The sequence below is a fragment of the Rutilus rutilus genome, assembly GCF_951802725.1.
Source record: "Rutilus rutilus genome assembly, chromosome: 1".
In the NCBI taxonomy this organism is placed as follows: domain Eukaryota; kingdom Metazoa; phylum Chordata; class Actinopteri; order Cypriniformes; family Leuciscidae; genus Rutilus; species Rutilus rutilus.
In genome coordinates, this window is record NC_140209.1 from 39,352,924 (window position 1) to 39,380,356 (window position 27,433).

A 27,433-nucleotide genomic window follows, 5' to 3' on the forward strand; every position below is an offset into this window, starting at 1 on the left:
ATGTAATTCAGGAATGACAAATAAATTGACTAAAATATATATACATAAATGTATTTAAAACACATTTATTTACATCCCCTTGGTGGTGCGTCGTCTAATAAAACGCTTTTACCCATAGACCTACACCAACTTAAAATAAACATCTAATATATATCTGACGCTATGGTTATGAATGTTTCTAAATGTTAACAGGTTTAACAACAGAAATTTTGGTTTGGGTTTCTAACCCCGAGATTTTCCAGTGGCCCGTTGTTGCTACGGGAAGTGACGTCACTGCGACCCGCTGGATTATTCAACTGATGGAGCTTCTGTTGTAGAAGATACACAGACAGAGAGAGGGAGTCGATGGTAGATCCGGGGCCAGCACAACAGGAAGGGAGTCGTTCTCAAAATCCGACTTCATCCTTTTTTAAACGATCTATTTTCAGGGTGAAAATTGCCAGAGCATAAAGTTCACACTTTACTCTTTTTAATAAGCCTAATATTTCGATAGTCACCGATTCGGAATGTTAGAAAACGACTGGTGAAAATTGGGTAGCTTACTGTGAAGGGAATTAGCAAGCTAGCTGGGGGATTCTGGCTGGAAGACACTGAAGAATAGACGGATAACAAAGAGCGGATTTTCGTTTCTTTTATCAAGCTCTCCGAACAGATATCATTTAAATTATTCCCGTTAAAGCTAGCTTTATCGCTAGCTTTGAAATATAGCCATTTATCATGGAATTGAGAGTAGGAAACCGATACAGACTGGGAAGGAAAATTGGCTCTGGATCCTTTGGTGACATTTATTTGGGTAAGTAATTGTTTATTTCTTTTTTCTTTTATCGAGATAGTCGGTATTATTTGTCAGTGTAATCAAGGTAAACATCATATTTTGTTTTGAAACGTCAAATCGATGGCCAGTGGGGTCCCCCCAGTCAGCTGCTCTTGAAGGTCCTATTCAGTGTAGCTTGAAAACCCCCACTAGCCATTGCTATTTTGATGGGTAGTCAGCTAGTTTAAAAGGTCAGTTAACTGTAGACCAGTTTAAAAAGACACCAGGCCCGTATTTGTATGTGTATTGTTATGAACATTACGTGACACCATTAAGCTTTTCTTGAGTGAAAATACAGAATCAGGCAGTCAAACCTTGACAGTTATGCTCTATGGACCACATATTGTCAGATATTATATTGTCAAGAACCTGCTGTGCTCGCTGAACATTGAGCAGACTGTCGGTCTCAGATCATTTATATATATATATATATATATATATATATATATATTAGTGCTTTGCCATTTGTAATACACGGTTATGCATTTGGGTTGCTGACCTGTCAAGTGCATTTTTAATGTCATTATTTTTGTATAATTTGTTTGGAAGTTGTGTTGGAGCGTTCAAAATGTCGTTAAATGTCCCAGCATATCCTGTCAAAGACAATCTAATGGCGAGTTTAGCCTGTGTTTTGTGTCTTAAACATCTAATATTATCAAGATTGATGTGTCCCTTTTAATGACTTTGCTACACTCTAGAATATACAGGATATTTGTTATATCTCACTGGTTTGTCAGGAGTAACAATGCAATGATTGACAGAGAAGAGGAAGTGAAGTACTTTGTCACAAGTAAACACTTTGTATCGCATGCTGTCTGTAGCTTGTGTGATCAGAGCTTCGCAACTTCTGAGTTGTTTCTACATGTTGGTGGAGGTCTTTAATTATAAGAACCTTTATAAAAGGTCTGTTATGCTCAACTTGAACTAGCTGGCAATTTCCCTTAGTGTGCAAGTTTCAACTTAACTTCCACTTTGTGTTGTGAAAGGCGCTGCTTATGTAATATTTGCTTTCGTCATTGGTTTTGGGAGTATTGTTGTAGGCAGCTGCCCTGTATGTACATGTACATTTCTTGTAAGTTCTCACGTCACCACAATAAAGATATTGAAGGCTGCCGGTTATACGTGGTTCTGGACATAGTAGTCTTTGTGTTGTTCGGTTCCTTTTGAAGCATTCTGCCCGGGCCTTTATGGTTTGACTTCTGATGCAAAGTTCTATAAACTACTCATTGCAATATGGGATGCATATGGTTCCTTGTGGTTTGAGCTTTGTTCTCTTGCACAACTCCTTCGTTTTTGTTTCACAGTTGGAGTTGTGCGCAATGATCTCATTTGCTGGACAGAGTTGTGTTTATGATACGCTCTCTGCAGTACTTTGGTGGAGGAATACTCCACGCCTCCACTCTGTACTTCTTTCCAGAAACGGCCTAAAAAACAACCGTTAGTTCCAAAAGCAAGATCCCAAATCTGAATACATAAGCCAGTATGTTCTTGCGAAATTACCCAACATTTTTTTTTTTCGGAAGTCCATTGAGGTTTGCAGACAAAGTAGGAAAAAGTAGATCAGCTGATTGTTGTGTGGCTGTTGTTTACATACAGACTGGGCTCTTTGTTTCTGTTTGCTGCAGAATGGCAGGATCAGAGCGGTTGTGGACTCTAGAGTTACGTTACACATCTTGTACATGTCGGTTTGGCATTAATGGTCAACAGTGCAATCCGAGTGTGTGAATTGCAAAGTGCCTAAATGTTACGCAACAGTGGTGATTCAGCTGGTGTAGTGGAAACAGTCGTGTCCATGTACTCGCTAAGGGGCTTATGTAAAGACTCCCAATATCCCCACACCTGGGGAGGCAGAGCCTGATGAACTCCAGCTGGGGCTGAAGGAGGCCAGACCGACCTGATCAACAACACATGCTCTCTCTCTACCAAGCCTCTTAAAAAGTACAGCATTGGCCTGCCTACATGGACCAGAGAGGGTGAAATACTCACAGAGCTGTCTTGTGGCTTGTTAAATCATGCAGCCAAGAGTGTTTTTATTGGCACTCTGTGCATTGTTTACATTATCTCCAGTAACTAACCTCTTAGGATTGCACATACTCAACAATACTGTTTATCAGATGATATTTGAGTTGGTTTTTTTGTCAGAACAGTCAGTTTTGGACATTTATTTGTAAAAATAGGAGAAAATGAGATTTTTTTTTTTTTTGAGGAAAGTTTGGGGTCAGTAAGTATTTTTTTTTATTTTTGAAGAAATTAATGTTAAATAAGTTCAGGGTGAATACTGGCAAACTGGAACACTTATGCTTATTTGTTATTACTAAAAATTAAGTTCATGTATGTAGTATACGTAATGACACTATTCAAAGTTTTGGGGTGTTTTTGAAAGAAATTAATACTTTTATTTAACAAGGATGCATTAAATTGATCAAAAGTGACAATTTAAGATATCACATATTTTCAAATGAATGCTGTTCTTTTAATCTTATAAAATAAGGCTAAATCAGTTTCCCCCAAAAATTAAGCAGCAAAACTTTGATATATGATGACTTATGATTCCCAAATTTACTTGCTGTTTTTAGTGTTTCATTTTTAATTTATAGAGACAAAATGTTTAGAATTTTAATATCTGCCATTTATCAATTATCGGCCATAGCATTTAAAAAAAGGACTGAATTTGTTGCTAGGTTTAACCCTATCGAGCATTTTCCCACATGCTGTTTGATAAATCATATTGTTTAACAGCCAGTGTTGTCATAAATCTCTTTGTTCTTACTCTCTTTTTGTGTAGCTGAACCGGTATTAGATCCACACAGTTTTAACATGCTGTTCTCTCATTTACCAACATGCTTATTTAGCAGATCTCTCGCTAATGAATTGAATCTCAGCGCTGCAACACAAGTATCCATCTGTCTCCGCACTGCACAAACCAACAAGTGTGTGGTCACGAAAAATGAATGTGAGCATATGCACATGAATGAGATGAGTGCAACCAATTTGATCTCCAGACAGGCTCAGGCCGAACCTTCAATCCCTCTGGAGGGCCCTGGGCCTGGTGTGTGGGATAGGGGTTGAGAAACATGCCAGCTGCCTGCAGTGGGGGGACGGCTGAATTTTATTGATCTTCAAGAATACATCATGGAAGGCTTCCCCAGGAAATGATTGCACAGAGAGTCTTATGAAGGAACCGGTGTCAGGGCTCCAGACTAACTTTTCCACTGGTTGCACTGGCTGGTGTTACCAACTTTCTCAATGGGTCACAGCAGCACATGATTTGGTCATACCTTGTTTTCCCTGCTACAACATAGGATTAATCAATGCATGCTGATGAATAGTTGTCTCAATCTTTTCATTTTTATATGACTTAATTCCTAAATTCCCTGAATTCCTAATGGACTATATGCACAGTTACTTCCTGGTTTTTGATAAGCCAGCTCGGGCATTTCCGATGAACATTCTGTACTCACTGTAGCTTACACCCACACAAAACCATCAATGGTTGACTTTTTAATGTTGTATTTATATTTTAATGCCATTATCACACTTAGCCCTACCTAATTTGCCAATAAAGCAGTTTTATTGTTTGCAATCAAGACTTGAAGCTAATGTGAACGTTGGAATAAGAAACACGACATTCAGGACATTGAAGATACCAACACACCAGCAAGTGACATTTCACAGGTTTTCCAGCTGGCTTATATGGAAGTTTAAAATAGATTCGTGATGTTCTCGTTCATTATATACATTTCTTCCATTTTGAACACAAAAAGTTATAGACTGCAGCCGTTACGGATACAACGGCGTACTGTTGCGCACGTGCAAATTTAGCGGTTTAATGACCATGCACTCGCACAAATGCGACCACATCAAATTCTAACTCGCACATTCTCAAAAAATGGTTGCAGCCTGGAACCCTGAGTGTGCAAGCAGATGTAAAGGGAAGGCTCAAGAGCTCTAAACCATGATTGATATGCAGTCACTTGAAAATCACCATGGGCGTTGAAGACATGTCATTTGCTGCTGAACCATGTGAACTTCGACATCTATGTTAAGGATGGGCTCCTGTAGTGTTTACTGATGTATTATGCGGATGTGTCTGAACATATCCCCTGTGCTATCAGTATAGGGGAGGAAGAACATTCTCTCCTCTATATGTGCCCAGGCAAATCAAATTCCACTGTACATATCTTTGCAGTCTTTGATATTCACCAGTTGTGGTGGTGTCACATTCATGGAGGCATGAAATGCATAAAAGATCCAGGGGAGATATTTTACAGAGAAATGCACAATGTAAAGCATAGCCTACCATTCACCTTAGTCTTGACTGTCTCAAATAAATCAAACACGTTTTTAGAAATGATGGACTTTTTTTGAGGAAACTGGTTAAATTGATCCTTATTTGTTTGCATGGGCCGTTGGCTGTCTCAGAGCATGGACTTTGCTTGTTGTGATAAGTCTGATCATGTGTCCAGCCTTTGCTCATGTTCATTACAGTAATAATATGTGTCTAATGTGTAGCTGTTTGTCTTTCCCTGTGAATGCACTCGTTATGCGAGGCTAAAAAAGGCAGGGTGATCGGAGCTGTGTGGCCTGGTCTCGCTGGTGTGTGACGGGAAAATCTCGCCATCCCCAACAATGGACTCGGTTCAATTTAGATGGAAATTGGGCTGGTGTGAGTAGCCTTGCACATTGACAAACAGCTGTAAATCCTGGCAAGAGCCTTTTCAAATATCCCAACCGCACAGGGATTTGTTTAGATTTTAAGCTGTGTTGCTGAACTTTTGAGGTGACGTAGAATAGTGGCAGTGTCGCTTTTGGATAATAGCGATGCCTTCATTTATTTGTGGTGTGGTGCATCTTTCTCTACCAAAATAGGCATAAGGTCTATTTTGTAAATGCATGTTATTGATCTTATTGTGAACAATTCATCCATGCAATTTTTGTATATTTTTGACCATGTAATTTTTTATCAAAATGTCATGACTCAATCTTGAGGGGTCGCACACGAGAAGCGCAGCGCCGTATTTCGAACAAATAGTTTACTATGGATGGATACGTTCAAATTTCACATTTTTCTCACATATGATGACTCAGATCTGTTTTTTTAATGACAGTGTGAACAGCACAAACCACATGGAATCTGATCTTTTCTATTCTGATGTGTCACTTATATATTTGGTAAATCCGATACAGGTCAGATGTCTTGCAGTGTGACCACAGTCTGAGCAGTCATTCATGCGACTTATGTCACAATTCTGCACTCAAGGGAGTCACTTCAAAGATTTGCCATACCTGACTTTATCATTACAGTATCATTACAGCATTACAGTGACAGCTCTACATACAAGCAAAACACGAGGGCTGGATCATAAATGTTTAAAAACTCAATCCTTTTTTCGCATCCTTGTCTTTTTTTTTCACATTGCTTGTGCAAAAATTTGCTGCCTTTGGCGGCAAATCACACTAAATAAACGTGTAATCGCTTACTTTAATGTTCTGTGTGTTTTCTTATGACAATTTGCTGCATGACGTCTTTTTGTTGTTCTTTTGTGCATGCGGGTCACTTCAGAACCATGATCTGTTCGCACTGGAATCTGATATGGGCCACATTTAAAACAACAACGTGAACGGCTATACAAAATAATCGGATCTGAACAATAAATCGGAATTGAGCACTAAGGCTCGAAGTGTGAATGTAGCCTATGAATGTGTGGGAAATACCCTGAATTATATAAGACTTTAGATATTCTAAGACGGTGCACTCGTATTACTATAAATGGGAGAAAGTGCAACGTGCAATATGGTGGAATAAGTCCCGCCTTCTAAGTAAAAGAGCCAATCACCAATTGGTAAAGTGAAGTCATTGCATCACTGCAGCTGCTGTTAGAAGCTCTGGCTGCTACAGAAACAGTCAGTGTTCTGAGACGCTTGCTTAGGACTTGGACCTAGGACAACATTGGTTGGTCCAACCTCAATAATTCAGTTTTTTGTCATGATTTGAGCGTTTTGAAACAATTTATATAGTCAGTTGTCAGATTTCATTGGTAATTTCAAATATGAAATTTAACCATAAGCTTAGTGAACAACAGCTTTGGCGAATTTGATGTTTCCCAGTTTAAAGAGGTTGGAGCTGCACTTGCATGACTGAAACAGCTGCCCTAAAGGTGTTATAAAGATGATCGCAGAGTGAAATGACTTGCCTGAATAGGTCTTTGATTATATTTCAGGTGAGATTCTCAATTATTTCAGTTAACATACTCCCTGAGTTAGCGCTCTGCGTCGTGACCGCATTACCACCTCGGGTGTGCATTATTTTTCTAATAATTCGAAAATTATTCTCTACGTGTTCTCTTCTCAGGTCAAGTAACTTTTATTCATAATGCTTCTCCTTTAATTCGACATAAAATACCATATCATACCTTATCATATCATATTGTCCTTCATAACCAGTAGTATAACAAACCTAAACGCAAACAATTGTTATATACTAGTTTGACGTGACAGAAGAAAACAGAAAACAGTTTTGTGTAGGCTTTCAAAATACTCACTTCACCTTGCTCATCTTCCGATTGGACGTTTCTCTGAACTTGCCATCACAGAGAAAACCAACGCATGCAAAATCTGATTCCAGGCATATTTCAAGCAATTCAAAACCACCAATGGCGAGCCGTGTGCATCTGAGTCTCAGCTGAAGGAAATAATCCATTATTTATCGGCTTTAATATATCAGCCACATTTTCTTATCGGGTCGATAATGATAACATTAAAAAATGTATATGATGGGTGGCCTGTATATTATGCAAAATAAGTACATTGTAACAATACTGTACTGTAAAATAAAAATTATTTAAAGGGATAGTTCACCCAAAAATGAAAATTCTGTCATCATTTACTCACCCTCAAGTTGTTCCAAACCTGTATGAGTTTCTTTGTTCTGCTGAACACAAAGGAAGATATTTGGAAGAATGTTTGTAATCAAACAGATCTCGGTCCCCATTGACTTCCATAGTAGGAAAAAAATATACTATGGTAGTCATTGGGGACCGAGATCTGTTTGGTTACAAACATTCTTCCAAATATCTTCCTTTGTGTTCAGCAGAACAAAGAAACTCATACAGGTTTGGAACAACTTGAGGGTGAGTAAATGATGACAGAATTTTCATTTTTGGGTGAACTATCCCTTTAATAAAATAATCATTTTTAACTTTACAACGGTGTAATTATTTATTGTATACAAATTACTCTGAGACTGAAAACCGTAATCATGAGCTGCATGTGTAAATTCTCTTTACTATGAAATGAGCAGCTCATATATTTATTCATTAAAGTGCAGATAATTTATAACTGCATGTCACAATATAACGATTTCAATTTAATTGATTTATCATTCAGCCTGATATATTTATAAAACATTGTAAAAAAATTATACATTTATATCAATTTATTCACATGATATTTGCTGTTTTGTTGTAGACCTGCATCTGACATCAGTGGTTAGTAGGTTTTAGGGGACTTTTCCAGTGCAGAACCATATTTCCTGTGGAAACCGTTTAAGATAGAGTAGCGGCTCCCAGTTTGTGGAAATTGGGCATGTGACAGAGTGGTTGAGCATGTCAGTTCCCGGACTCTTGAGTAAGAGGGAAGGGAAGTTAGCAAGGTTTTTTTTTTTTTTTTTTTTTTTTTAAACCAACTTATTCATCCTGCTTTTTGTGTCACGTCCATCAGGCACAACACATACTAGCCTAGTCATTGGAAATGCCAGTGTTGTCATTCTCCTTATCTGTTTTATTGGGTGTCTTGTTACAGCAGATGAAGGTGGATGATTTTCAGCATCCTCTGCTCAGGATGTTGAGTTGAGGCAGATGGTGGGGCGGAAAGGAGGTGGTACAGCAGTACGCGTAGATAATTCCCACTCCCTCACGCTGGAAAGATGTGTGTGTGTGTGTGTGAGTCAACCTTAGATATGCAGACTTTTTTTAATCATAGTGGGCCTGCATATACATTATATTTTTTGGTTATATTTAATTGTGTCCCAATGACTCATAATATACTGGAAGCTAATGCTTATTAAGACATCGCAAAGCCTCTCTAGTTGAGTGGATTTATTCTTCGCACTCTCGGGTATGCGTGTATTGTACGTCACAGGTACATGAGCAGATATGTTATGTTAAAGCTCCCTACTGTAGACATGTCAAGCAATTTGGTTGTTTCTCCATCCACTATCAGTCTGTTTGGTGATGTATAGTGTAATCCTGTCTTTTCTGATCTTCAGGCACAGACATCTCTGTGGGGGAAGAAGTAGCCATCAAGCTAGAATGTGTGAAAACGAAGCACCCACAGCTGCACATCGAGAGCAAGATCTACAAAATGATGCAAGGAGGCGGTATGTGTTTCCACACTCAATCGGCAGCTCCTCGTGGTCTCCATCCGGCTTCTCCATTAATACACAACTATGAGTCACATGTACACACCTCACACTGCTGACACATACATAAGAGCCTGTAGACAAATAAAACTCTTCAAAATGAAACATTTATTATAAACCATTAGGTATCAAGTTACAATTTACTTAGCAGGTTTTGTCATCACACTGAATATTGAAAGGTCATTTGATTGTTTTGTAAAAGAGTGTCAGGCCAGCTGACAAAGTTTTAATTCCCTTTTTGGGACAGTGCTTCTTTTCCACTGGAATTCTTACGTTCATCAATGATGTACATTTACTTTTTTTTATGCCATGCACAATTAAACGTTTGTTTTTCTGAGTTTTATTCGAGATTGTTGTTTGCAAAATGTGCTGCTTTGTCGCCAAGTCTTGAAAACATCATCAAGAATGTGTTAAACTACAAACCAAACACATTATAGACCTTATGCACCAGAGAAACAAGGGCGCCGCCATCTTTGGAATATTGTCTTTTAACTTCCGTTTTGCGGTCGCTCTGTAAATTTATATGGCATTTCTGTCCAGGAGTAATTCGCTTTTTAAGTGGATTTACTTAATGTAAACTAACGAAAGTTATCATGAGGACTGTAATGTTTAAAGCAGATGACTTAACAAATGTAAATCGACCGGGAAGATTTTAAAACGAGCCGTTCATTAATAAACACGCAAATCGCTGTGAAAATACAGACCGGAAGTCAAAAGACAATGAGCGCAGCGCTGAAAAGGGGCGGAGCTACATAAGGTCTATAGCAGTTACATTGTAGCTGTATAATTTCCAGCTTGGTGCCAATTTTTTTTTAAGGGAAAAAATATATTTTGTCATAACCTTTTTCATGATGAATACCAAGACAAAAATGATTATTTCTAGCAAATATAAAAATTCATACACTACAGTTCAAATATTTGGGGTCAGTAAGATTTTTAAATTGATGCTCACCAAAGCATTTATTGGATAAAATCATTCTAATATGCTGATTTGGTGCAAGTAATATCAGCTGCTAAAAGCCTTCATGAACAACAACCATTTTATGCTGGCTTAATATAGTTCTTTTGTTGGCCTCTTTAGTCATTTGTTTGAGTAAGAGGGTTCTCTGAAAGTAAGGTGTAGTTCACAGGATCTCCATTTCTTAGATGGTGTTAGAAAATACTTTGGCAACAGTGGGTGGCAAACCAATCGTGACCAATTCCCCTTGCATCATCAGTCAGTGAGTCAACACATCCTTCTTCGCTGAGAGAGTAGCATTATCAGATCTCAAACTACTCACAGCGTTCTGTCAACACCATGAATCGTTTTCTCATTGGCTCAACATTTAGCCTTGTGAGGAAGTACGCAATTTGTGGCCCTTTTTGTGGTTGTGCATCCATATCGTGCGTAGGCACAAAAATATTTGTTTTCTCGACGTTTATGTTTCTGTTGCAATGTACAATGATGGTTTATGAATATACATGAGGTGCCTGAAGGATACACCCCACCCCCCGCCCCGGTTCCAGCTGGGTTTGCCCCGATTGCTTATTCTAGATAGACGTATGACAGTCCTGGCGGGGGTATTTTATGGTGCCAGCAGCAAAAGTGTGCCGTCTATGGCGTTCGCTTTCAAACACACTCGAGTCTGTCTGCTCGCTCTCAGCATGACTGAGCATGCATGACGACCGCTCCGCAGCGCCCAAACTTTGTGATGACATCCGTGCCACAACAGACAGACATTCTGAGTGAGCTTCCCTCTCAGCGCTTGTGTTCTCTGTGATCACATGGACCCCAGGCCAGATGGTGCGTGCGCAGGGGAGTGGGTTCAGGCGGGAGGGGCCACCCTGTGCATTCCATCTCCTAACTGGGTCTCTTTCACCACTCCCAGCCTTATTTAGCATAGCATGAACAGACATACACACTGACAACTTTACACTGAAAAAAAGGTGTGGGTACCTGCACGCGTTTGTATATGCATTTTTTAGGGAGAAAGAAATCCTTGTCTTCTATGTTATTTATTTATTCATTTTTATTTCTGGATGTTTTAATATCACAATTGCACTCTACAAGTCCATACATGGAGAAGCATTAGGCTCAGCATTTTTCTATTTTAATTCCTATTAATATAGACTGTGTCAGAGCTGTCCTGACATGAGAATGGAAAGGCGCGCTGGACGGCTCAGACCAGGAGATATATTTAACCTCCTGAGTTTGCGCAGGAATAGCTGACCTGGAAGATGTTTTCTGCAAAGTGCTGAACAGCAAAATCTCTGTGCTGTTGAAGGCAGTGGCCAGGCTCAGGGCACACATGACGGTAGACACGACAGCAGCTGCTGAGAGAACTCTGACCTTCCAGAATGCTGCTGAACCCTCTTCTCGAGAATCATGAGTGTGCTGTATATATATGAACAACACTAGAAAATCTAGACTGTCTGGTTTTCTGATGGCACACAAATCATATTACCTATACAGAGGGCTGGGCGATAAAACGATAACGATAATTATCGCGATATAATTTTTCTCGATAAAACGATATCAAGAGTTCGATAATGTTTATGCGCCAAAAGCGGAACGAAACTCATTTGAGCGCAGCGCGAGCCATAGACAGTATAAGAAGGCGCGAGCTCACTAGAGCAGATGCGTTTACTCTGATCGCTCTCGTCATGAGATCCAGTGAGAAGCGCTTGAATTCAGCGAAGAACACAATGTCTCCGTGATTTAAACCAGTTTAAAGGCAGATGAAACAGCGCTGACAAACAGGAGAAACACTGTGTGCAACGATACAGTCAGAAGGCTTTTCCGTCTACAAATTCCCATCATTTACCATGGATTTACTGTAACGTTAGCCTAGTAATATTAACTGCACCATGAAATGTGGGATATACATATTGAATTGTATTATATTATTAATGTAGACGATGTATTAAAGGACTGATGGACTATAATTACAGTATTTAATGTATTTAGGCTACTGTTTTTCATACAAATACCATAGAAACCATAAAGTTACATTTTGCCATGATAGTGAGGTGCTACAGGCTATGCCTGGTTTTATCTGTTGTTATCATGATCTAAATGCATGATACTGGATGACCAATGGTTAAAGGGGTCATATAATGCCATTTTTGTACAAGCTAATATGATTCTTTAGGGTCTAAATTAAAAGTTTGTAATATACTTTAATTAAAAATTCTCATTAGTATTGTAAGAAAACACTAATTTTACCTGGTCAAAAACAGCTCTGTTTTCATCACGCCGTTTCAGTGCCTGGTTCTTTAAATGATAATGAGCTTGCTCACCACGCCCTCTGTTCTGTGCTCACACCGTTTCAAAAACAATAACACCATATCCATAACGCGTTTTTTATTATAAACATGGGATTATGAATTATATTGAGATCGTCGTACATAGAAAACATGCCGTAATGTACCCTGAGTGTAAAAATAGCCGCATTCATCGTGAAGCGTGCAGCAAGCGATTTGCAAAGATTAATATAAAGATTAATAAAATGTTACACTCACTCACTTCTTCTGGAGGTGCGTCAGGAACACGAATAGTTGGTACAGATCCTTTTTTCAGGAGCAGCTTCTTAGTAAAACCAGCTTTATAACGTACTGACCCTCGTTTATAAAGCAGCCTGGTGAAATGATTCGCGCAAACATGAAAGCATTGACGTTGATCATGATTCGTGGGGAATTCCCTTCGAAAACAAGCTCAGCCACTGCGTCTTCATCGGATCGGATTTAGGAACATCAGAATGACTGCTGTGTTCGTTATTACACCCAAGAAACACCACAATCGCTTAGACGCCATTCTACTCCAGCATATCAACAAAGGCGGACTACTATGACGAAGGCTGTCACAGCTCGCTCAGGGCGGGTCTTGTGTTGAAACACGGCTGTCACTCAACAATTGCGGGAGGGGCGTTGGATATTGTGACGTCATAATATCGAACGGCTTGATTTCAGAGAGGGTCAAACATATAAGGAGATTAAAACAAAACCACTGGATGGATTTTTATCATGATAGGATGGTTGTGTACAGGCACTGCCAACAGACATTTCAGTGCAATCAACTTGTAAAAGTGCATGTACCATTATATGACCCCTTTAAGTTTAATAAAACTCAAACAGTCAGACTCAGAATATTACATTTTACCAAATAAAAATTAGCACATGCAGAAACTAAGAAATTAATTGTTCAATAAAGATATTTATTTTGTTAAGGAAAAATGACAAATGTTTGAATGTTCTACCTCAGATTTGTGAAATGTTCACCTGTTTGGCAAGTGTTTGTCCTGATATGTTCTGACAATAAAGAGTAGTTTAAAACCACAATTAACGCTCTGGTTTCTACAACTTTCACTTAGGAGCAAAAATCTGCCTTTAAACTTGAAAGAAATAAAGATTTGACTTTTATCGTGATAATTATCGATATCGACTGATATAAAAAAAAATTATCGTGATATTTATTTTTGGCCATATCGCCCAGCCCTACCTATACCTGCTGTCGAATAGGGCACTCCACACTAACCTTTATGTTTCTGTTAATGGGTGAATATCCTCCTTTATTCCCCTCGTGCCAGGGGACGTGCCATATTCCCATCAAAATATGCTCCAGTAATAATCGGATAGTTTGAACTCTGTAAGAATTTCTTTTTCAGTTGACTCTTATGAAAATATTTTTAAGTAAGACCAGATCTACCTTTTTAACTACCCATTTGAATCGTTCCTTTTTAATCTCTTTCTCGCCATGAATATAGCCGAGGTAGCTGGCATGGCGTTAAACTATAAACAAACAAACTAACTAACTGATGGCACACACCTGTGGTTTGCTAGAAACTGTATTTTACAACTTGTAAACAAATATATAAAGTTTGATATCAAGTTTTGTTAAAGCTTGTAATTGGAGCTTGCTTGTTTAACTAGAAGATAATGTGTATTCAACATTGTATCAGTACACATTCAAATTTCGGGGTGGGAATCTCTAGGCACCTCACGATTCGATAACGATTCAGAGGGCTGCGATGCTAAAACGATTATCGATGCATCTTTTTTTTTTGTGTGTGTGTGTGACTACTTGGTACTTTTAAAGCCAAGTATTTATAATGACCCATAAAGAATTTACTTCCAATATATTTTATTAATAAAACAAATGGAAGTGATTTGGCAAGTCAACTGTAAGGTTACATTTGCCAGCATATGTCCCAACATTGCTGAGAACCAACAGGAAAAGAAGTGTGTGCCTGTACTAGCAGCATCCTTGTAGTAAATGAATACAAACTTCAACATATTCTGAATCTCTAACATAAAATAATAGACTTCTATGTGCAATGAGCAATATAATCTTTCAGACAAAAAACAAAACAAAAAACATTTTGCTTTTGCAAAATCACAAACAGCTTTCATACAAAAAATATATAGAATGATGTACCAGCAGCTCTCAAACAAACATAATGCTTGTGGACTTACGCATATTCTGAATAATTAGTTACGTACAAAGCTGCTCTTATACACAAATAAATAATAAAGAGTTAGAGTATAAGACTTATCACTTGAAATTGTTGCTCTATACCAAAATCAAAAACAGCATGCAAAAAAAGTAAATGAACATCTGCAGAGAGCACAGTCAAAAATGTTACTTTTTGTGACTGGCATTGCACACACTGTGACTAGAGGGCAGTACAGTAAACCTACGTATAACGTACGTATAGCAGATCTGTTTACAGCATATTGATGTGAAAACTAAATACAGAAAGCAGCTCTCATACAAAATACAAAATAGTCCACAACAGCTTATAACAAAGAGATGTCTTTGTTCGGATTTATGAGTTCGGATTTCGCACTCAGCCATCATGCGTCTCTGTTATGCGCACGCCACAGACTGTCGGGGCACTGCACTTCCGCACTACAGAGTTCTGCCTTTTGTGTTCTGTCAATATAATGTTGGTAGAAAAAAGAACATTTAGAAAATCAATTTTTGACATTTGTGCATCGATTCAGAATCGTCCACGTCACATCGTGATGCATCTAAGAATCGATAAAAACATTTTTTTTATTATTTTTTTTACTCCTATTCAAATTATGTTATGGTGTTGTGACAGCTGCCTTTTCTGGTTCACATGTGGCTGAACTGTGAGAGAGGGCAGCAAAATGCCCTTGAAGTGATCTAATTGGGTATCAGCTGTCCTTCCACGGCAGCCTATATCTTTTCGTGCATCACTTCAAGGTCTTCTAGAGATGGTTGATGCTTTATAGCTGATGAGTTAGAGCCCTTTCTGAGGGTGACCAAACAGCACCGCTGGTTTATTCAAGCTAAAGCTCTGCTTGGGTTTTTTATCACATCACTGTCCTACTGAAACAAATGTGCTCCCAACCCCCCCACCTATAATGTTGTAGGTCACCTTCAGATTCTGTCTGTCAGTCCTTCAAAGATACAGGTACATATTAGTCAAAGTACATATTAGTCCCCTCTATTCAGTAGTCTAAACTTTCAAGATAATTTTGGTTGGCAAGGATTTTCTTCGTAAACCACATTAGATTCCCTTTTTGAAGGAAAAAAATCTTCTGTACTAATGGTAATTGTTTCTTCAACAGTCGGTATTCCAACTATCAAATGGTGTGGAGCAGAAGGAGATTACAATGTGATGGTGATGGAGCTGCTGGGACCCAGTTTGGAGGATCTCTTTAATTTCTGTTCTCGCAAGTTCAGCCTAAAGACTGTTCTTCTGCTGGCTGACCAGATGGTAAGGCTGTATGTAGACGGGATCACCATATAGGGCTGTCGCGGTGAAGGAATTTCCCTTGTGGTAATTTTGAGTGGCTCAATAGCGCGATAGGCGGTATTATCGCCATTTATTTATATTTATTTGTTGCTATATAAATAAGTGTTATGATGTGTTTAGCATGCACAAAATCCAGGACATTTTCAGTAACTAATGTAACCAAAACTAAACAGCGTCTCTGCGCATTGAAAGGCGCCAATAAATACCCTTAAACGTTAAAAGGGCGTTACGATATTTCGCTTTCCTTGGACACGGCAACCTTTTTAATGAATATATATGACTTGACCCCAAAGCCAGACACAGGTAATCGCATGCGCTCAGTGGATCTCTCTCGTTCACTGTCTGTTTAGGCTTAAGTGCAAATCCACGAAGCCCCTGTATAAATCACCATGATAAACAGTCTTGTTATTATCATTATTAACTTATTAACATTCAATGGACACGAAGTTCAAAACAAGAAGGGTATAGCCTTATGAAAAAAGAAAACGCGAATATCGCGGTTGCTGCGGTTACTTGCATTCCTCTGCGGTTGGCTTGTCGGTAGCGCGGTACTACAATATTGCGGTTATCGCGACAGCCCTATCACCATAACCGTTGTCCTCTCCACCCTACCTATCTCTTGCTATAGGACACCCAAAATGGGATAATGACTCCAGGAAGTGGCGTCCTGATGACACAAGCTTTACTGTCATCCTTTCAGCTGTTTTACATAGACAACCAGTGTCCTCTTTCACTTTGTGTTTGACTGAGTATTAAGTGCCAAGAGGCATAATGTGAAAGGGCTGCTTGTTCAGCAGTTATCATGCCTTCATTGGCTTTATTTGAATTGGTGTGCTAGGTTTGCATGAAGTCTCTCATTCAGTCATTCGACTTGCTAAACCTGTCCTCTGTTCTGTCATCAGATCAGCCGTATCGAATACATCCACTCCAAGAACTTCATCCACAGAGATGTCAAGCCTGACAACTTCCTTATGGGCCTGGGGAAGAAGGGCAACCTTGTTTACATCATTGACTTTGGCCTGGCCAAGAAGTACAGAGATGCTCGCACCCACCAGCACATCCCTTACCGTGAAAACAAAAACTTGACTGGCACTGCTCGCTACGCTTCCATCAACACCCACTTGGGAATAGGTACCCTAATATGTCTTAGAAAAAAGTTAAAATAATATTATAATATCTTATTGAAACCTCCTGTACATTCAGACCTGACCTGTCATCACCCTAACATTTACGATCAAGCCACTTCACCTGTTATGGTCAGGCCATCTTAATGACATACAGTGTTTATGGGTGTTTTCTTTCACAGAGCAATCCAGACGAGATGACTTGGAGTCTCTTGGCTATGTGCTCATGTACTTCAACCTGGGCTCTCTGCCATGGCAGGGTCTAAAGGCTGCCACAAAGAGACAGAAGTATGAGCGAATCAGTGAGAAGAAAATGTCCACTCCAATTGAAGTCCTGTGCAAAGGATACCCATGTAAGCTTCTGCTTATACATATAAGGTTTTAAATATGTTATAAGCTTATGTTATATAAGATTCCTGTTTCAAATAAATACTGTTCTTTTGAACTTTTTCAACAAAGTCCTGAAAAAAATCACCATTTCCACAGAAATATTAAGCAGCATAATTGTTTTCAACATTGAAAAATACCTTTCTTTAAAAATTTTGAAAAAGTGTAGTTGACCTCAAATCTGACAGATTTAAAAAAAAATAACATTTGCCTTTTGTTTGTTTCCAGCTGAGTTTGCCACATACCTCAACTTTTGCCGATCCCTTCGCTTTGACGACAAGCCCGACTACTCTTACCTGAGACAGCTCTTCAGGAACCTTTTCCACCGGCAAGGCTTTTCATACGACTACGTGTTTGACTGGAATATGCTCAAATTTGTGAGTGTCAAATGGGTTGTCTCCGCATGGTTGCTGTATTTCTTAAATTGTTCTTGGTTTTTATTGTGGTCTTTTTGACGTAATGCTTTGTGTTGTGCTGTTCAGGGTGCAAACAGAGCGGCAGAAGATCCGGAGAGAGAGCGTAGGGATCGAGAGGAAAGATTGCGGCATGGGCGGAATCCTGCTGCCCGTGGCATGATGCCTTCCAGCTCAGGCAGACCCAGAGGCACGCAAGAAGTAGCACCTCCCACACCCCTCACGCCAACCTCACACACAGGTAAGACGTCCACTGTTGTCTGTTGGTGCTTGTTTTTTTGTTCTTTTGTGCATGAGGATTGTTTTGATTTGGAGAAAACATCTCCGGTTACCTAACGTAACCTTGGTTCCCTGAGAGGAGGGAATGAGACACTGCGTCACCATTAGGTGGCACTGCGGGGTTATCCCTCCTCCTTCGAATCTACTGAAGCTTTATGAAATCTTGCGGCCGAGAATACACCCGCCAATGGCGTTCAAGTGCACGAAATAGAGGCAGGCTCCACCGCACTATAGGGTGGCGCTGAGTGCCATTGCCTCAGAATCTTGCACTGTAGCAGAGCGCAGCCGACTAAGTCTCTGAGATAAGTAACACGACAGCGCACGCAGTGTCTTGTTCCCTCCTCTCAGGGAACCGAGGTTACTTTAGGTAACCGGAGACGTTCCCTTTCGAGTCGGTCTCTTGACACTGCATCACCGTTAGGTGGCGCTGCGGGGAGCTATAAAATCCCACCGTGTTGATAGCGAAGGTCCAGATCGGCAGCAAGCCAAGCCGTTGACCTAGCTAAAAGAACTCCATTTGCAACAGAGACCTATTTTCTCAGCAGCATAGCAACTATAAGAGCAAGTTGCACAAGCATGGGTTGCTGCAAGCACATTGCAGAGCGGATAATGGTGGAGGTTGGGCCAACGCCTTGTACTGATGTCCGCTGCAGCGGCAATGCTGGTGCTGTCATGAATGTAATACAAGCGTGATAACACCATGCAGATGAATATACAACTGTGAATATACGCAGTTAGATCAGAGTAGCCGGTTGCACCGAAGGATACTGGGCAACAAAACAACATCACATATCAGTATGTACACGAGCACAGCGTCAGCAGCCGTAGCGACGACAACTGTCAATATGCGCAGTTAGATCGGAGTAGCCGGTTGCTCTTACGGATACAGGGCAAAAAAAACACATCGTCCAAGCAGAAGCGCCGCGGTCCAGGAGGCATCTTGAAGAAAATGTCATACTCGCCGGAACGCTAAAGGAGAGCGGCAATCCTTTTGGGCTCCGACCTTGAGGAGTGCGTACTTCAACAGCGTTCTTCCTGTAGCTGAAGGAAAAGATTTTCTTGTGAAAGGCGAATTCTCGTCCGCGAGATTTCATAAGGCTTCAGTAGATTCGATCTTTTTTTCCCTCTCATTTGATGTCATCTTAGCTGAAAGGAAGTGGTTAAAGGGTTACAAGCTACTACGCTCAGCAGGATGTTTGCTAAACATGACTTAAATTTACAAGCGTTTGCTTTATCAAATTGTGGAGGTACAAACACAGACCTTTCGCCCTACAAGACATTTAAACAGTGACCCTTGCACTGGTCTTGTTAGCATTAGTTAGCAGCCTTTAAGTGTATGGTCTCAATTAGCAGAGCTTCATGGAGTTTGGTGCAAAAACTCACAAACCCAACATATGCCACCTTTTCCAGAGTCCTAGAAAACTTCTTTCTTAAGTTCAAATAAGGCTTATTCTCAGTGAGTAAGATCAGCACAGTGCAGTTTTTCCAGTTTGGTGTAATTTGTGGTTCAGACATTGGAAAACAGAAGGCTTTTTGTTTAGGTGAACATGAACCCAATGTGTGTGTTATTCAATTTTTTCCATACTTTTGATGACACGTCTTCCTCCTTTTCTCTTTTTGCCAGGAATGGAGCGAGAGAGGAAGGTCAGTATGAGATTGCATCGTGGAGCCCCTGTCAACATTTCCTCCTCTGATCTAACTGGCCGACAGGACACCTCGCGCATGTCCACATCACAGGTACCAACTTTATGACATGAAATACTCACCCAGCATTGCCTGTGTGTTTGGCTGCAGTGTCTGTCTCTGGCCCCAGCTCTGCTGCTCTTAAATGGCCCTGTCTTTATTTCTTCGGTTTGGTTAGAAGAGCTTTATAAACAAACTTCTCCTAAATTGTTTTCCAGCAAAGGGGATAATGATAGAGACTGATAGCCATGAAAGAGTGCTCTACTATGAAAGCGCTGAGAGGTGTTTTTGGGCTATATATGCTGTATAGCTTATCTAGAAATTTGCGTTCAACAGTGAAATAGACATTTATGTGAATAGATGTAAAAGACATCTACAAAAAAGTAAGTCACACTGTAATTTACCTTGATAAATAACCTGGTAGGATTTAAAGATTAAGGAAATAGAAATTCATCTTCATTCCCATTCTACTAAATTTTATTATATTCAATTTTATTTGTATACGTTGTTTTTATGTCTATTATTGATATTGCTGGGCTCAACAATACTATTTTTTTTTTCTTCTAGTTGTTGTTGTGATGATGATGATGATGATGATTATTATTATTATTATTATTATTGTTGTTGTTGTTGTTGTTGTTGTTGTTTTTTTAATGATTGTTAGAAAAATAAAATCCCAATTTTTTTTTTTTGTTGTAATAAGATCCTGAAAATAATTACTGCTAAAACTTCATAAGTGTTTTGGAAAATTATGCAGTGAAAAATTTGCCAGTTAAATGTTGCATTGCTGATACAACATTGTTCAAAACATCACAGAACACCAACATTTTACATTTGCAAAGCATCAAAACTGACGTACATAAATTAAAATTGCAAGAAACTCAAGCACTGGCCCTGGGCCATTGGGCCATCCTTGTTGTCGAGCCCTGTATTGTGTAACCAACCACTGCCACATATTTCAGGTCTTATTTGCATAGAGTTGTTTTTAAAACTTGTCACACATTCTTGACATGCTGCACAGAGTCATTATTCTGTCTATAGAGTCTCTGGTAAAATATTTGCTAACGCTTTTTTAAGATCCGCATTTTTGCGTTTTACCACGTTGTTGATTTTCTTCACAAATATGTTTCCCCCCTCCACCCACCCACCCACTTCAGAATAGCATTCCCTATGATCACCACGGCAAGTAGATGCTCGCCATGTTCTGGTATGAGAGGCAGCATTGGGTGAGTGACAGTTGGGTACAATGGCTTTTTTTTTTTTTTTTTTTTTTTTACCTGACCTCCACTTCCCTGCATTGAGTAATATGCTCCCTGTCCCTCATCACTGCTGTACGGCTGTTATGCAGCACATCACTCACGCAGAATGAAGAGAGAATTCACTACTTCATTCCCAAATGTAATTCAGATGAAAGCAAATGCTGATTCAGATTTAAAAATGCTTTTTTTAAAAGATCTTTAGCAAATGCTGTTTAAGTGTTTCATTGAAAAATAACATGGTGTTATTCAAAAATGAGGCACGTTCGGGCACCAGAAGTAAAATCCCTGTTCATTTTCTCAATAGAGAAACATAAATCTACCATCAGTTCTGAGATCCTCTTGTGAATATTATCAAAAGAATGTTGTGCAAACATTGTTGAAGATTAGCACCCAGGCGGTCACTTTCTGATATTACACTCGAGTTTCTGCACACAAAAAAAAAGCTTTCTTCAGGATAACTGAGGATAACTTCATTGACTTCTATTCAAATAAAATATTGTTTAGGATTTTTGGTATTTTGCTATCACCAAATATTGTTTTTATACTTAATGTCTCAGTAGTTTTATATTGTTCATTCATTTTGCATTACAAACTCTCTCTCCACCTCCTTACACTTGTATTTTGAGTGTGATTCATTGGCCAAAAAATAGAGAACAAAATAGTTAAAGATGTCTTTGACGGATGTTAGTATTATTATTGTTTTTATTTGTATAGCTATCACCATAAAATCGTTACTGTGATTTATTTTGGCCACGATAAAAGTGTAGTAAAAAATCTTGTATCGTGGCAGACCTGGTTCTCCTCGAAGCTGGTTGATTGGGTTGGTTTGCAGCTTAGACTCGCAATTGAGGAATTAGTTTGAAATGACTATAGGGAAAATGAATGGGAAAAATGCTTCTGGGACCAGGGCCATTGAAAAAGTGGGCGATCACTGTTCTACACCGAAACCACCAGTATTCATAGCTGGGATGCTTGCTTACTTGATTCCGGCTTCATCCCGGTTAGCGGTTTATGACCTCACGCCCCAGTCTAATGACTCGAATGGTATTTTTAATCCTTGCAGAGAAAGTAATTCATAACACCAGATGATGTGATGCGTTACTCACAGATGGACAGTACTGTGATCCTCCGAGCCATTTTTAACTGAACTGAACTGTTGGGCTGTTGCTTATTTTTTTTTACAAAAAATGTGCCAAAGCTTCAGTCTCTGATGCTCCAGAAATATTTCCCTCCTGGGAAAGAAACTGCTCAAAACATAATAATTGCAACTCTTGATGGGTTCGAGTATGCAATTGCACTATTATCCTCCCTTTTAGTCACGTAAATGTCTGGCCGAGATAACTGCTAGCAGCCTACACATGATCACCATGTACTCAGCTGTATTTAGAAAACCCAATAATTGATTATTTTAACCTGGTGTTTGGAGCGCTGATCAAAAATCAGTCACTGAAGCAGAAAGGAAGCACAAATGCCATGCAGCAGAGCGCTGTTGCTTGTGTGCTGTGCAGCGCTCTCTGCCTGTGACTGTGTGTTTCTACACTCAACTCTGTGATGTGTCAGTAACCTCTAGTTGCCTGGGTGTGGATGCCTCTCTCTGTCTCACTCTTTTAACCCCCAGTGCTTGTCTCTGGCATGCAGGGTGACCATCCGGACTGTGCTCCTGTGCCCACATATCAATGCAGCTTTATACTTACAAGCCTTTTTGCTTTCAATTGTTTGTAAAAAAAAGTGTAAAACTGCTGCTCATGACCTCAGTTTACAGAAAACTGCCACCACTTCATTTATTATTTGTGCCCTGAATGAAATGTTCACTTGTAGTCTCAGATTTGCTGAACGGCTCACCTCTGCAGCTCTTTTGTTCCCTCTGTAACGTCAGAGACCGATTCACCCCCGCCCTTTTGAGAGCAAGCATCACATGATTGGCCCCAGAGTCCTGGTGGGCCCCCCTGCACTGCCATGCATTTGACGAAGGATCATGAAAAATGTATCGCCACCTAATTAATCACCTCAGATTTTATGCCTCTGAAGATGCGAGACACGGTTAGCTGTCGCCCCTCCCCCATTCGTGAAATTGCCCGCCATTTGTGTTCTCCAGTGGAAATCAACAATACAAGTGTATTGTTTTTCCCCTCCTTTGTGTTTGGTGTTATAAACCGTGTTCCCCCCACTGCTGCCATATGCCCTCTGCTGGGGCAGGCCATGGGGGAGCTCAGAGGATGGCCCCCGGACCACCTAAAATATTTAGGACTCGGCTAGTTAAACCCCCGTAAGAACTAGCGATGCACCAAACTAATTTACAGGTTTGAAGGCTGAAATCGTTGAACAAAACAATGGTTCAATTGTCTTGTGCACACAGCATGGATAAGCTACAACATGAAAACATGTTATCTTGGGCTGGGGTTGACGATATTGATTTCTCGTTTTTAATTGATCGTCATTTTAATGAACCGAGATGTTTTAGTCCTTGCTATTTTTTTTTAGTTGATGCATAAACACTAAACCAGCCTAATTGTAGCACGCCTACCATCCAGTAATTGCAAGCTTTGTTGCTGCTGATATGAAACAAAGTCAGAGCTTTTGAATGGTCAATTTTATAACAAAATTCAAACAATTGTCGTTTTGACGCTCTTTAATGTTGAGTGACAGATTGCTGTATCCAGTGTTGAGTGTTGATTTATTAAATAAACTTTAATTTGGGTTTCAGTTTTTGGCAGAATTTTCGTTAAATTCATTTTGGTGCATCACTAGTAAAAACCGTATATTTTTGAGAAGTTAAATTGACCCAGGCTTAGTGTTGTCGAGCAAAACTGGTGAACAAATCTGATTACAACCTTTAATCCCAAGGGCACAAAGCTCAAATTCATGATGAAGCTGAAAGCATGACATCATGAATCTGAAAATGGTGATTCTGAGCACTGAATTTACACCTGGTATTAAGTGAAATCTATCTCGGCTGACCCGAGAAAAAATAAAAGTATTGTGCATGTTTTACGTGCACTTTTATTTTTGCTTACAAGTCATATATATATATATAATCTGCAAAGTTTTAAACTTTTGTTTCAGTATTGTGGTTGATTGACAAGTGGTCCTATGAGGCTGTGCACGATGCTGATCTTCATACCAGATTGTAAACAGGAGTCTCAGAGCCGTGATTTTAAGTCAGTGTTATCCTACACATTTCCCATGACATAGACTGAGATGACTCATGGGAGTAGGGGAACAATGGCTAATACTATGTTCACACAGCAGAATGATATAGTTGCCAGTCCTGTTTGGAGCGTTAAATATGATTAATTCATGCACAGCTTGTTATGAAAGAAAGTGAATTTTATATTCTATAACCAAATACTATCTGAAATATGGACAATCTGAAATATTTGTACGGCACAACCAAATTTATAGAGCTTTTTAAGTTGATATGCTGTATGAACAGAACCACAGTTGACGGCTAATGTCACATTATTGACTTGAAGTACACTGCCTTTCTTTTTTAAAGAAATTTCAAAATTGTATTCAGCAAGGACTCAAGGAAAATGCTTCAAAAGTGACAGTAAAGGAATTTATATTGTTCCCAAAAAGTTATATTTCAAGTCTGTTCATCGAAGAATACTGAAAAAACTAAATATTATTCTGCACAACTATTTTAAACATTGATAATAATGTTTCTTGAGCACCACGTTTGAACAGTAGTGTATCTGATTGAAGTTCAATTTCTTTATTTACTATTATTATCTGTTGCCGTGGTTACAGGCATTTATGCAAGAGTTAGAGAAGGGATTTGGTGACGCACATAAAGACGTCACGCCAAAAACAGTAGTCACTCCCAAACACTGACTGTGTGAACAGGCTAAATTTTTTAATTGGGCTGTTAAAAAAAATTCTCAGGAAGCTACTGAGATATTCTCGGCAGCAGTTTGCTTTTGTATCATGTGGTGCTTCTAAACTGATGTGTGTCTCTCTCCTCTCCACCCCAGGCTCTTTCTCGCGTCACCCCAAGCGGCCTGCAGTCTGCCGTACCTCGATGAGACCCTCCACACGCCTCAAGAGCAGACCAACCACGGCCCTGATCTGCACTAGGGCTTCTCCAGCAGCCTCTAACCATGTGAAATCAACCTCAGCAAATCAAATCGAAACAGAGACTTCATTTCCTCCTTCCTCTTAATGCAATTAAACACACTTGAGAGTCACACAAAACTTGAGAAATGGACAGTTTTTGGTTTTCGTTTCTTCTTTTGTCACATACACCACAAACATTTCCTCACATCCACACCTACTCTAACTCCAAAAAGGCACATCAGTTGTGCTTGTTAACATCACTTTCTGCCAGACATTCGCTGGCAAGGTGGGAGGGGCGGGGGGGCGTGATTCTCGGTCATCGCTGCCTTTGGCCCTCTGACACACACCAGGAGGAGAGGGCCGTCCAGAGGCCTCTTTGCAAAGCAGAGCGTCTTGGCTAAAGCCATGTATAATGGCTCTGATAGTGTGGCTCACCCTCTCCTGTTGCAAAAAAAATTACTTTTACACAGCTTGGAATGCAGCTGTACTGATAGCCATTGACATTTTGCTTACCGTAACATTTTATTTTTGTCTTTTTTGTTTATGTACAACAGAGATTAAATTGACTTCACACTGGCTACAGTCTTTTGCAGATGAATCTTATCTTTTTGTTCATTTAACAGCGTTAAGCTTAATGAAACATGCATTGAATTGAATAGAATTGTTTGAAAGCCTGTTCGTTAATGTGGCAGGATGAAGACAGTGTCACTTTCATGTCTTTTTTTTTTTTGTAGCTTATTATGCGGAAGGCCAGGTGGAGAATCATACAGCAATGGTTCGAATAGTTGTTCCCCACAGTACCACCTTTATACCGTTACAGCTTTTTAGATTATTTTTTGCACCAAGCAACCTGGCCCTCTTTATCAACTATAGGTTTGGTCATTGTTTTTTTATTGTTTTTTTTTATTGCATTCCCTTAAGCTTTTCTTTTGTTTCTCAAAAGCTGTGAAATGCCTGTATTGTAGAGTTGTTGATGTTATTAATGTTGCTGTTTGTTTCTTTTTTTTTTTACCCCCTGAACTAAGTTTAGTGCTTTTACAGTAACACAGGCACACGTGGTTGGGACAAGACTGTTGGACAGTGTCACGAAAATATATTTATAGCAGATTAGGAAGTCTAATAATGAGAAAAGGGCTTCGTTTTTTTTCTAACCAGAGGGTATAAACTTGGAAAAACTCCTGGTAATCTGACAGGTTTGGGAATATGTTGAAACAAACTGGCACTTTTTCTTTTCACATTTTGTGTTTGGGTTTGGAATGCCAGCTTGTCTCAATGAGAGAACACCAGCCATCATTTAAGCCATGCCTGATTTCTTTTTGATTTTCTTTTGACTGAAACTTTTAACAGTTGAGATGCAGGTTTTTGTTTTTCTTCAACTTTATTTACTGAGTATTACCAATGCTTTTAGTACTACTTTTCCCTTGTTTCAGAAGTGTGGTCCCTTGACTTACTGGTGCTATAAGTCACGGAGGACATGGAAGGTGAGCTTGCCTGTCCATATCATTCAGCATAGTAGAGTGTAGGCTTTTTCTGTAGTCATGGGGTGGGGGGTCTAGTGGTGAAACTCTGAAAATTCTGTTGTCATGTATATAGGATGTTTCTAGTGATGGCAAAGTACCATTTTTTTTTCATAGCCACTGTCTGTGTGTGTATCGTGAGTTTGGGGAAAAGGCTAGTGCTTAGAGAGGTGAGAGGGACTTTGTTCCGTTCTAGATTTGATAAGTTAGTAATTTTCTCTCCACTGGTGGTCTCACAGAAACAGCCGCTCCAGTACTGGTGGTGTTTAAATGTAGGCACAAGTACACTTTGTCGGGATCGAGCTATTATGGATTTCTCTATTTCATTTTTCTGGTTCATTCTACACACGACTGCTTGGCCAGTCCTTCTGCATCACACTGTGCTGTATCAGGTGGAATTATAGAAATCTTCCTTCCCTGGAAGATTTCTTTCCTCATTTGTATTGCCACTGTATTTGTGTATTTTAAAATGTGTAAATAAATTAAGTACTTGTAAGTTGTATTTGTTTTTCTTACTCTCCCCCTATTAAAAATTGTAATGTTCCCGCTGTCATGTCGTTCCCAACCCGTGAGACTTTTATTCGTCTTCGAAACATAAATTAAGATATTTATAATAAATCCTGGGAAATTGAGTGTGTAACACAAACGTTAACACTTCAAAAAGTTAATAGCACAAGTGAACCTTATGATTCGAGCGGTTGTGCGTGATCGATTGATC

General features: G+C 39.5%; 1 protein-coding gene across 1 annotated transcript; it reads left to right on the forward strand.

Moving 5' to 3' along the window:
- Positions 1-310: 310 nt before the first annotated feature.
- csnk1da (casein kinase 1, delta a) lies at positions 311-27,211 on the forward strand. Its single transcript, XM_084420773.1, has 9 exons — positions 311-793; positions 9,081-9,191; positions 15,810-15,958; positions 16,900-17,128; positions 17,304-17,474; positions 17,737-17,885; positions 17,991-18,162; positions 19,825-19,937; positions 25,117-27,211. Exons 1-9 carry the CDS (start codon positions 718-720, stop codon positions 25,165-25,167), a joined length of 1,221 nt encoding a protein of 406 aa, XP_084276899.1. The 5' UTR covers positions 311-717; the 3' UTR covers positions 25,168-27,211.
- Positions 27,212-27,433: the final 222 nt, after the last annotated feature.

Excerpts from the sequence above, each read along its gene's own strand:
- csnk1da (XM_084420773.1), top strand. The coding sequence starts at position 718 with ATGGAATTGAGAGTAGGAAACCGATACAGACTGGGAAGGAAAATTGGC. Across the intron at positions 794-9,080 it reads CTTTGGTGACATTTATTTGG|GCACAGACATCTCTGTGGGG; the intron begins GTAAGTAATTGT and ends TCTGATCTTCAG. Across the intron at positions 15,959-16,899 it reads TTCTGCTGGCTGACCAGATG|ATCAGCCGTATCGAATACAT; the intron begins GTAAGGCTGTAT and ends TTCTGTCATCAG.